At 41.7% G+C, this 12,633-nt stretch overlaps 1 protein-coding gene across 10 annotated transcripts in view; it reads left to right on the top strand.

Annotated features, from left to right (window-relative positions):
* The first annotated feature begins 252 nt into the window (after window positions 1–252).
* The window catches only part of CNKSR2 (connector enhancer of kinase suppressor of Ras 2), a 369,205-nt gene continuing 356,824 nt past the window's right edge, over window positions 253–12,633 (top strand). For all 10 annotated transcript variants that reach the window (XR_012160437.1, XR_012160435.1, XR_012160434.1 and 7 more), the window contains exon 1: window positions 253–400. Coding sequence is in view for 7 of the 10 variants with exons in the window: in XM_073357190.1 (XP_073213291.1) it covers window positions 337–400 (64 nt within the window). In the remaining 3 variants the exon portion in view is untranslated. The remainder of the gene's footprint in view (window positions 401–12,633) is intronic.

Genomic DNA, 12,633 nt, shown 5'->3' on the forward strand with positions numbered 1-12,633 from the left:
CGGGAGGCCCGAGGCGACGGAGCGTGCAGCAGCTTCCACCCTCCCCGCTCCCCGCCGAGCCAGCAACATGAATTGAAACCCCGAGAGAGAGGCAGAGGCAGAGCCGGCGAGCGAAGGGGCGCGCGGGGCTGTGGTGGCGTCCCCTCCACTGGCGGGCTCCGGCGCAGAGGCTGGGCTGCGAGCGGGCTCTTGGAAAACCTGCTACAGCAGAAAGCAGCCTCCAGCTTTCTCCCGCCTCCCCGCCATCGCCACCGCCTCCCACTGCTCGGCTGCCCGGGAGGACGAGGGGAGTGGGGCAGCGCTTCTCCGCCCGCCCAAGCAGCGGCCAGGTCCCCGATGGCTCTCATCATGGAACCCGTGAGTAAATGGTCTCCGAGTCAAGTGGTGGACTGGATGAAAGGTAACTAGCGTGGCCAGGCTGTGTGGTATCCCCGGGGTCTCTATCCCCCCTGCTCCCTCCCCCCTTGCTATGGGCTCGGCAGCCTTCCCTGCATTGGTGTGTCCGAGCTCGTGTAATCTGGGTGTCACGCACGTTTGTTTTATCCCGCTTCCCCCCCCCCCCCACAAGCGAGCTGGTGGCGTGTGGTGCGACGGCTGAGAAATAACCTGCCCCCGGGTCCGCAGCCCGGGAGGGCAGGATCCGTGTCCCGCGCAGTCTGCTACACTCGAGACTTTAACTGAACCTGGATGGACACTTCTTAGCGCCCTTCCGTGCCGCTGCCCCTCCGCCGCCAGGTTGCTGCTGCTGCTCTCCGTGGGCAGATGCCAGCTCTGGGGCTGGAGAGGCACCGAGTGCTCCCTCTGACCCCGCTGCTGCCCCGGTGTGCTCGGCAGGGGTCCCCGCACTCGGCCGCCACGCAGCGGGGCCGAGGCCGGCGGGGCGCTGCTGGGAGAGAGCCTGGTTCATAGCGATCAAGTTCTCTCCGTCTCATCCTCATCGTCCCCTGTCAGCAGGCAGGTGTTTGATCCGCCACCGCCAGCCGCCTTCTCCCCCGCCCAGCCTCTTCTTTCCACCCCGGGAGCGGCCAGGGGACTTGCCTGGCCCGCGGGACGGGCCCTTCCCACCCCTCCGCTCTGGAGCTGCCGCGGTGGTTCGCTGCTGCGCTGCCCTTCACAACTTCTGCCGCCCGGCCCAGCCCCTCTGAGCGCGGGATCGCCAGAGCTGCCCCCTGGTCCTCCCCACGCGCCGGCCCGGCTTGCTGGTCCTCGCGAGGAGGCTGGTTTCCGCTGTGGGGCGCGGGGCTTGGCATGTTTGGCGTTACTGGCTGAGGCCGGTTGGTTCCCTTTCCTCTCCCTGTACAGCCAGAGCGATCGGGCGCCTCCAGCCCTGGCTGCCGGTGGAGTATTTGTTTATAGGGGGCCGGTATATGGTGGCTGTACAGCCGGGGAGCGCAACAGTTCCCTTGTCCCTCTCCCCGCACAATTCCATCCATTTACATCAGTAGGGACGCTAGGTCCTTCTAGTCTTTTAAGGCGGCTTCCCCGCCCCCCCCCTTTTTTTATTGAGACTGAATGTCATTTGCACCCTTCTTTCCTCATTATAAGGCTCTTATATATGTTGTAACGCTGCCTGACGCCTCAATCCACTACCTTTGTAGCCCGCATAGTATTTGCCAGCTCAATGATGGTTGTATGGGAATGGAAGGAGTATGGTTGAACACCCTCCCCCCCACCGATGATGTATTTCATACACTGTAATTCACATGCTTTAAGATTCAGTACCTATGTTCAGGAGGAAACCGGGTGGATTGTTTTAAAAATTAACTCCCGGTACTTGAGCATGAAAATGAATCTTTTTAAAAAAAAAATAGATTAGCTGGTCCAATTAAAAAAAACACATTACACATTTGAGCTCAGGCAATTCTTGACAGATGGGATATGAAATGACTCATATAATAAAAGTTTAACATAATGTCTAATGTTAGTTAATAGAGATGACTGATTTAGTCATTGTATTTTGTTTTCAGAGGATTAAAACTTTAAGCAAGATCTACCATATGTGAGAGATGTAATCGGTATATTTTTAGTCAGGGTTTCATCTCTTGTGAGCACCATAAGAAGCTCCCCCCTTGAATGAAGCATTGGAAATCAATATATTGTTATAAATTGTATTTCATTGTATAAAACAATGCCTATCTCAACCCTAGATGCCAGCAAAAGTTTTAAAGCTTTCTGGTCATGATCTAAGATGCATTATTTACATTGACCTGGAACTCTTTATTGAACCATTCCGTATTTATTCACCCCACAGCTCAAGCCCTTAAAAACAAATCTTATCCAGATAGGAATTGAGCTTTGACATGTTTTCATATTATCTTATATACAGATACAGTTTTAAAACTCTAATTTAAAAACCAGAATGTTTAGTATCTCTAATCTAGGCTGCAGCTGTGATTTGAATAAATCACATCTAGTATTATATATCCTTTAATAAAGACAGCACAACTGGATGAATATGACTTTTGAACAACTGCTACATTGTGGGAGTTCTTCATAGCATGTTGCACCCTACTAATGTAACAGCGTCATCATCCTTAAAATTTGAGGCACATAGCATATGTTTTCAGTTATTCCACCCTGGCATTTATAGCCATAAACAGAGTTATAATGTTCATTAACACTCACATTTCTTGCTGCTGCAGAAGCCCTCTCCATCCACAGAATTTAAAAACAAACCAACAAACATAACATGGTCATTCATCTTCTAAGAAATTACAGAGTAACCAAATTTTACAAAGCCATTGAAACAGGCTGAAAGTTGTCAATATTGATAGTATATACCTTGTAACTGTAAAATATTTCATGAGAAGTATTAATTTAAATATTCAAGTCCAATAAAAGTAAAAGATTACAGAATATTTGGGAGCTTTCTCAATTGATGCCTTAGAATAGAGTGGACAAATGTAAACTTCCTCCACTATTGATTTTTAAACAAGTTATAGTCTCTCCCTTCTTGGCTTAATAGATTTGGGAAGAGAGGGTCTTAGTCTATTTGTAGCTATATCATATTTTCTAGTCCTGCCCTAGAAATGTAATAACATGCCAACAAATTTTTCTAAACATTTTTTGGTAAGATGTATTCATTATATATTTTTCCTGACAATACTGCACCTATGTAAAATCAGTCATTAAAATAATTTCAGCTTGTTTATGATTACTCTAATAAGATCTAGTATTCAAAATTATATCACTATTTAAATACTTGTATCCTGAAACCTATGTCTAGAGATCACTATCATCTGTCTGAAAAAAAAATACATGCAAGCTTATCAAAGAAAAATGGTTAACACAAATTATGCTTGAATTTTACATTGCAAAACTTGATTTTAAATGTATCTAAACTAAAAATTTAGTTTGGCTTTAGTTGGTCTTGTCTACACTTACTGGAGGATTGATGCTGCAGCGGTCCATTTAGCAGGTCTACTGAAGACCCGCTAAATTGACCATCAGTCGCTCTCCCGTCGACTCCTGTACACCACCGGATCAAGAAGAGTAAGGGGAGTCGATGGGAGAGCATCTCCCGTTGACATCGCGTAGTGTGGACCCCATGGTAAGTAGATCTAAACTATCTTGATTTGAGTTACACTATTCACGTAACTCAAATTACATAGCTTAGATCAACTTTTCCCTTTAGTGTAGACAAGGCCTTAGCAACGAAACTGCAGTAGCAGAGCAAGTAATACTGATGACATACTTAAAGGTTTTAAAGTAATGTTAAAGTGTTTTTAATCTTTGTAGGAATGAAATGAAAATTCAGATTACTCAAGGAGGTGGCGGTGAAATAATTTCCTTAAAAAAGGATAGAATGGCCTCTTGAGTGTTCATATTAAAGGAATGTAGGAAACAACTGTGGAGTTTTCTAGTGCATGGAAGTGTGCAGATTGAAGGGGTGGCGATACTGCCAGGTTATGCAAGTAACCTCGTCCTCAGTGAACAGACATACAGCACTTCTAACCTTCCCTTTCTTTCTTTTTGTACTTGGCACTGAAGGTGAAAGCTCACGTTCATTGCATCTCATTATGAAAGAAGCTTCAGCATTTGACTAGAACTCTCTTAGCAGAAAAATGTAGATAATTACATAATCTTATAACTCTTTGGTTTAGAAATTAGCAACATAAATAGTGGTGTGGTGTACTGTACTTGGTGAATAATGACATGCAAATGTTTAGAAATACTGTAATGGAAAAGGTTAAGTGGAAGTGGTCACAGTGATTTCACCCCCATCATTACTGTTCTAAAGTATTGCAATTTTTTACAAATTATCTGATGGTGACATTTGATATCACTTCAATCACTTTTTGTTTTCCTAATGCTTTTAAACATTTATTACTAACAGTATTACAGAAAGTCTCAAGTAAATAGCGTATTCATATACTTAATAGATACTAATTTGTATCTATAAAAAGATAAAGAAATAAAATGTGTAATTAGTACATCTGTCTTATTTCATTAGAACTTCAGTGGAATGCTGAGGAAAATGCATTAAGGATCTTCATAATAATGGCGATCAGTCCTGGTTTGCATCCATTGCACTGAATCTTCGTTATTAGAAATCAAGTGCTGTTTGAATGTTTTTTAGAAATTGGGTTATTTTGTTAAACTGTAAACAAGCTTGCTTTACTTAGGTGTTCCCTTATAGAATGTGTCTGCTAAGGGTAGATGTCTCAACAGAGTACAACAGTTTGTCGAAAAAATTGTTCTTTAGATCAGCTTTCAGTGTTCAAAGCACAAAATCTTTTTAAAAAAGGGAAAAAAATCCTACTGATTACTGTTATCTGGAAGGTATGTGTGTATGCGTGTGTGTGTGTGTGTGGGGGGGAATGCAGCACTTCAGATGATTGCTTTTGGTATTTATGTGACGATAATCTTACTGGTATAAATTCAACACTTGCAATAAATGGCCCAGTCTGGAATTATTTTTTCAGGCAAAAGAGGGGCATTTTGCTAGAGTAAGGACTAAAGGATTGAGCTCTATATTATAAATGGAGATAAACTAATGTAAGTAAAGCATTATAAGCTCAGAAGCAGTATGTAATATATCTAGACTTCAGGAGGAGATCTGGGTGTGCAAGGAATAGGAATGAAGTCCATGGATATTTCACTGGATAAAAATCTCTTAAAATAAGATTTTAAACTTCTAATGATTCCAGTATACACAATGTGGCCCAATAGTTTTCAAATGATCTATGGATTCCAGTACTGAAATGGACATAGTGGTTATAGAATTGGCTTAGCAGTTAGTTGGTCAACATTCAAATGACCAGTGAAAATCTATAAAAGTAGAAGAATCCATATAAGCTAGTCACAACTCACAATTAAAAAAGGACAAAATGCATTCAGCTTGTGTCAGCATGGATATTTTGCAAACTTTAAAATTAACCCATCTACTATAACTGAACTGACACGGAGCTGTCAGATCAGCAGAAGGATTGGCTTTTTCTCTGTCTCCGACATACAGTATGTTGTCTTGTATGGTGAAGATGGAAGAAAGGAATATTTTAATGTCTTAAAACTGCTTCTTTTTTTTTGTGTGTGCTTTTTCACATGTTTAATGACTATTCTTAAAGGCCCTTCATGGATCACTGAACTAAGTTGGTGTCAATCAACTCCTCTGCCTTTTCCTATGAGGACATATGTGGATTTCACTGAGGAATTGTGAGACATTGACATATTCCATGGATGATTCTTATTGGGAGTCATGGTATGCACTTCTTTGAGAAGTGGAGCTGTCAGATACACTTCAGATTTTTGAAGCGTTGGGGAAATGTTGAGGACAAGATTTATGATTACTCTCCAAACACCAAGATGCACTTTGCGGAATCTTATATTTTTATTAACTATATCCCTTGTAAGAATATTTATAATAGCTGTAGTTTGCTGACAATAGCTTGATTTACTGTGGTTGATATGGTGACTCATTAGTTTTCAAAAAGTGTTAGTTAGTTTTAATCTAATGCTCCCAGTCCTGTCCACCAAAAAGGATGCCATGCTGGGGAAAAAGTTAATCAGGTTTGAAAAGCTAAATTAAACCATCTAATAAACCTTATACCTTTGTTAACGGTACCCTGTGATATTTTACCAAATGAGCTATCTTAATATCAAAAGAGAACACAGTAGATTAATATTGCCTTGTAGCTTCGCTTGTAGTAAACAGAAACTGAAATCTGATGTGTTGAGTTTCTCTCATGGCTTTTAATGCTATATTTTTTTCCATCCATAATATCTTCTTTAAAGCAGTGCATGTGGGGGGACAAGTAGCATGGAATAAATAAAAGCAGAAAGTAATTAAGAAGATTCTTAATTTTACTGTGTTTAATATTAAATACTGTTAATTTCCTCAGAATAATAATTTTTTTAAGTTAAGTAGAGTGCTACATAGGTTACTGTGTGTGTATATTTCTGATGAGACATCAAAACTGAGTCCCTGTCTATCCTGCATAAAGAGAGATTCCATAGCCCTTTTCATAAGAGCATGGGTTTGTTTGGGTATCACCCTTCCCTCCTGACAGCAGTGCTTTAATTGACAGATGGCTTCCACCCCTCTGGTGGCGGCATTTCAGTGATCTATGTTTTATGCTTAACAATCACCCAGCACTCCTGGCCCAAGAAATTGCAGGGCTGTATGGAAATTCCCTGAAATGGCTCTGGTCTTTCCTTTTAGACCAAACCAGAGTGGTTTCATGGGCAACTGTTCTGCCGAATCTAGAGCCCTCCCCTCCAGAGTTCCACAGGTTTAATCCTTTATCTCATTATTCAAAATCTATGCTAAGGCTTTGGGAAGGTTATTTAGACAGCATGGGGTGAAGTGCCAGCAGTACAGAGACACAGCTCTTTATCTCATATCTCCCAGCTTTCTCGATACTTGGCACCTTGAGGAAAAACGATGGCTAAATTTGAACTTGGAGAAGACTGGTAGAAAGAGACATGCTCTTTTAAGACTGGTCTGCATCTTTAGGAATTCTTTATCTTTAGGAGTCTTTTAGAATCTTCCTTGTATTTGGATGTCCACAGAGCTACGGTGGCAAAAAATATGCCCCATCCTAGTGAACACAGATATTGCTACGTTGAAACTCGCATTTGTGATCTCCAGGCTTGATCATTGCAACTGGTTACATCTAGGAATGAAGCCCCACATTCTGAAAATACTCTAATTGGCAAAAATGCAGCCACTGTCTGCGTAGCAACAGCATTCGCTATGAACATACCACCCAAGTTTTCTCTGCACTAGCTTTCCACTAAATGCGGAGTCAGCTCAGTTAAAGGTCTCTCTCCTGATATTCAGATCTCTCCATGGAACTGGCCTAGGTGCCTGAGAAAGATCACTTATCCCTCTGTGTCCATTACCTGCAATGACAGCTACTTTCCACTGGAACAATGAAACTGTCAAGCAATAATGGGGAGGCTCATGAGTGAAAGAGAGAGAACTTTCACAGGAGCTGAACAAGGAATATGGAATTTATTCTTATAAGCGCTAAGAATGACCATAGATATGGCCACTTTCAGAACTTTTGCAAAACCCATTTTTGGACTTGGCTTTCCCCGAATAAAGTTCCTCTGACATGCAAACACATTAGTAATCAAAACACAGTAAAACTATAATTTAATCAAACTATCTGCTATACTGCTGCTAATATCTGTGTCCCTTCCCTCTCATACTCACCCACCAGTATGGCTCCCATTTCCATGTCCTGTCCCTGCAGCTGTGGTTTTCCCTGGGGAGGAAGTCACAAAGTTTTCACCCTTGACTCTTCTACGTTGGGGGGTGGGGAGGAACGGAGGGAGACACCAATCTGGCCCATAGACAAGCCTTTCAATATTACCTCCTTCCAAATGTCCTCCAATGGTTTATTAAGTTACATTTGTTTTTTACTCTTTGGTTTAAAACGTTTTGAGCTCTTGTATGTAATGGCATTTGTATATGAACAAATGTTTACATTAGAGTCTACTGTTGTCAGCCTGGCTTTTTGTATTATAATAGATTATTCATAACCCACTTGCAAAACGTGTTCACCAGAAATAATTGTAATCTCCCTGTTTTTTTCCTTTTGGAAATAAGTCTGCCTAGGTATGAAAAATACACATGATCTGCAATCTTGCATTCATTGGTGAGACTGTGTAGGTAGTCCAAGTATTGCACAACAATGAAAAATGGTCATTGCTAATTGTCCTGTGTGGAACAGGTCAGACTTTTACATGGTGTTGGTGTTAAAATATAAAGTTTCTTTCAGAAAAACAAATTGAAATTCTGCCAGATCAGAGGGTGCATACAACACTCCATTCACTTTTGAAGTGATGCCATTAGACTTTGAAGCATAACAAGGAAAGCTGTTGTTGAAAAACAATGAAATAGGGCTGTACTCCAGATTTTTTATTATGAGGAACCGTTGAACGTTTTTCTTTCTTAGAGCTTTGATACTATTCTGAAAATTTTATTAATGCAAATTTCAGAATAACAATGAGTTGTTTCCTACAGTAGTGAAAAGGCTAATCTCTTTTTAGTTTAGTTTACTGTATCAAATTTCATTTTAAAAGGATTCCACTTCTAAAACTGCACTGAAGGGTCATCACTGAAAGTTACATATTTTACCTCCTCTTTTCTTTCTGTGAGCATCTCTTCAATATTTTTGCTCATCCTTATGACATTATGAATTTTAATAACAATGATAGCTGACACTTAAATCAGTTATGGTTATCTATTCAGATATATTAGTCAGAGGCTGAGACGCTTTAAGTGCCATGGTTTATGAGCCGAAACCAAATCTTGAGTTGAAATTAATATATGCGACAATGCTTAAAAGTCCCTTGGTTGGGTAACATTGTTTTTGCTATGGCAATCAGCCACTTCGCAAATAATTAATAAAAACCATATTTTAAACATAACAGAAAGCACATACTTTAGATAAGTTGTTAATCTTCTAGGTAGGTAGTCTTATTGGATGAGGCAATTTTGTTCAACATGAAAGTAAATGTGCTAATTGTAGTGGCCTTTTAATATTGCCTGTTATACCTTTATTTTGCTTGAACATACTGTTCTGTTTCTAAAACATCTGTTGGTTTAAACATAGCCTCACAATTTGTTTTCTCAAGTGATTTCCACAACGATTATATGCTGTGTTCATAGCAGTACTGCGTTCTGATCTTTCATAGTTATTTTGGGTTTTGTTACACAGTACAGCATGCTCTCTTAAGCCAAACAATTTACAAATGGGCATGGAGCATTCTTGACAGGCTTACTATTTGATGGCAGTCTTGCAAAATTGTAGAAGTCATGTGAACCATATCAATTCTTCATATTAGAGTTTAGAAATGTCTATTTTACAGGAATTTTGGCAGCATGCTTTCTAATATTAGTTCAGTAATAATTAATTGTACATGTTCACTGTGTAAATTCCCCAAATGCTGAGTTGCTCCAAACTTGTGTCTGCTTCCAAGAACCACCGATCGTTACCAAATCTCAGTGACATTCAGTTGGATTGTGGATGCTAGTCTGTATGTCTCAGTGATGGACATTCTATTGAGCGCAGTTCTGCTCACATTGAATCCATGGATGTTTTTGTTACTGATTTCAAAGGAAGCAAGCAAGCCTGTGTTGTTGTTGAGAGTGTTCCTCATTTTCAGACATGATCTGATTGTGTGTAGCCAGGAGAAAAGTAAAATGTATCACAAGAAGAGATGTCTGCAGCTGGTTCTTCAAACTTTGACTATATGTGTGTGTGTGCGATTTTATTTTTTAAGAGACAAGGTGGATGAGGTAATATCTTTTACTGGACCAACTTCTGTCCCTTACAATATCTGTTAACTGCTTATGCTGTGCAGTCTGTTCCACCTTGTATTTAGCTGTGAAACAGAGTACATTTCCAAGACCTGAAGGAAAAGCTCTTTGTAAGCTTGAAAGCTTGTCTCTCTCACCAACAGAAGTTGTCCAATAAAAGATATTCTCTCACCCACCTTGTCTCTCTGATATCCTGGGACCAACATTGCTACAGCTACACTGCACACATTTTTAAAGACATTTTTGTTTTGATTAAATCATGTTGGCATTATCACCTCAACTAAAGCTGTAATCTAACACTTTTCTTTTACCTCGTTAATTTTAGCTTTAGAACTAAAATCAGAACATAAGAATGGCCATACTGGGTCAGACCAATATCCAATATCCAGACCAATCCAGCCCAGTATCCTGTCTACCAACAGGGGTCAATGCCAGGTGCCCCAGAGGGAGTGAACCTAACAGGTAATGATCAATGATCTCTCTCCTGCCATCCATCTTCACCCTCTGACAAACAGAGGCTAGGGACACCATTCCTTACCGATCCTGGCTAATAGCCATTAATGGACTTAACCTCCATGAATTTATCCAGTTCTCTTTTAAACCCTGTTATAGTCCTTGCCTTCCCAACTTCCTCAGGCAAGGAGTTCCACAGGTTGACTGTGCGCTGAGTGAAGAAGAACTTCCTTTTATTTGTTTTAAACCTGCTGCCCATTTGTATTAGGCCCAAATCAAGGAACTGTACTAGTATGGTACTTATTAGTCAAACTGAATCCTCTTAGGTGTTTTTTTTTAAGGAAAACTATCACAGCCAAAAGTTTAATGGATAACAAGAAAAACTCAGTAGAACACATCTCAAAATGCCTGGTTTTTGTTTTAAAAGATATCATAAGATTGTTAAATTAATTTTAAATATTCAAAAAGCTAAATTCAGGATATTTCACAGGTTCTTGTTACTTTCTTCATTCTTCTGTTCTAGTTCAGATTCACTTTTTTTTTTTTTTTAAAGCGAGAGTTTGAGAATGGTATTTGTTCAGCTGTAATTTGCAAAAAAAGAAAAGGATTTTTTGGTCCTGATACTTCACTATATTGAAGCTGTGCTCAGATGTAGAGGAGAAGGTTTCAGTTCCCTGCTCCTTGGCATTCCAGCCCCAGGGAGCCTGCTGTAACTTGCTCCGCTGGTGTAAGTAAATAGGACCAGCATGGGGGCCTGCTGTAACATCTGCTGCAGCTGGGCTGCTGAGGGCATGGAGCCATTTCCTGGAGCTTCCACTTCCCACTGTGGGCCTTATGCCAGTGTGGGATAAGGTGTTATGAAGCTCTGGTCTACCACACTCCTTCACCTCAACCCTGGAATGCCCTGATCACATCCCACCCTTCCCATACAGAAGGGTTAGGAGGATGGCTGGAGGTGAAGGAGCCAAGTCCCAGCCTTCAATCCCAGCAGGTTCCCCCTACACCAGTGGTTCTCAAACTTTAGCAACGTGAGGGCCCCCATTTTGATTTAAATTTTTTTGTGGAGCCCCAACCCCCTCATTCAGTCCCAGGCCCTGCCCCCACTCCATCCCTTCCTCAAAGGCCCCACCTCTTCCCGACCCTGCTCCACCCATGCCCTTCCTCTTCCCCACCTCTTTATGTCCCCTCCCCCAAGCACTTCCCATCCCCCTCCTCCCCCTCCCTCTCAGCGCCTCCTGCATGCCACTGAACACCTGTTCCGCGGAGTGCAGGAGGTGCTGGTAGGGGGGGAGTGGGAGGAATTGATCAGCGGGGCCCACAGACCCCCTGGAGTACCCTTGTGGACCTGCAGGGGTCTGCAGATCCCAGTTTGAAAAACGCTGTCCTACATAAAGGGAATTCTCTGCTGGCTGTATCCAGCCGTGTTAAGTCCTTAGTGGGCCAGAGAATCCAGCTTTTCATGTTCTGTCTGCCTTCACAGAACATACTCTTTGAAAATAAGTATGGGTCTGATCCTGGTGGGTGCTAAGCACCCTGAACTCACATTTACTTCAATGGGATTTGAGGAAGCTCAGCACCTCACAGAGAGTGTCCTTGCAGTATTGGGCTTTACGTAATTAACTTCTGCTACCATACCATATGGCAGTAATTTCCAAGTAAACTGTTAATTAATATAAAAGAGCACACCAGATTACTCTGTGGTTAAGCTGTATAATACTGTTATTCTAATACCATGGGTTGCCATGTGCTGCATATTCATGTTATTCCTCTATGTTTAAGCTAAGTAGATTGGCTTCATAAAGTAAAATAGTAAATCTACTAAGAACTTATTCAGACTTTAAATTAAAGTGTAAATGTTGTAATGTAAATAAATTATTTTAATGATTTAGCAGTTGCCCCTATTGAAGTCATTGGGAAAGCTCCTGTTGGCTTCAGTGATATCCTGCCACTTAAGGCACCCAGGTGCTTTCAGGGTTGGTTCTAGGGGTGGGAAAGCAGGGCACTCCTCCGGGACGCAACCTCCACTGGGCACTGTACCTCTGGGTTTTTTCCCCCACTTTGATTGGCTGGCCCTCCCCACTCTCCCAACCCCCACTGATTGTCTTGCTTGGATGCTGGGAGTGCATATGTTGGAGGGTGTATTGCTGAAAACATTTTTCGTCCTGGCCTGCAAAACAGCTAGAGCAACATAGGCAGAGCACATTTCTGAATAAGGTTCCCTAGGAAATGCATATGAAACTTATTTGTCATCTTCAGATTTTGGATGCCATACAAAATCACTTGCTAGTATTTTACTGATTTCTAGCCACAGATCCTCTAGACTGGAGCTCAGATCTGGTCAGATTACTAGCCAGGCTGTCTCAAAAGGGCTGTTCCCTGGTGTGCAGGAGGCACTGGTAGGGAGGGAG

This window comes from Lepidochelys kempii, chromosome 1, assembly GCF_965140265.1.
Source record: "Lepidochelys kempii isolate rLepKem1 chromosome 1, rLepKem1.hap2, whole genome shotgun sequence".
In the NCBI taxonomy this organism is placed as follows: domain Eukaryota; kingdom Metazoa; phylum Chordata; order Testudines; family Cheloniidae; genus Lepidochelys; species Lepidochelys kempii.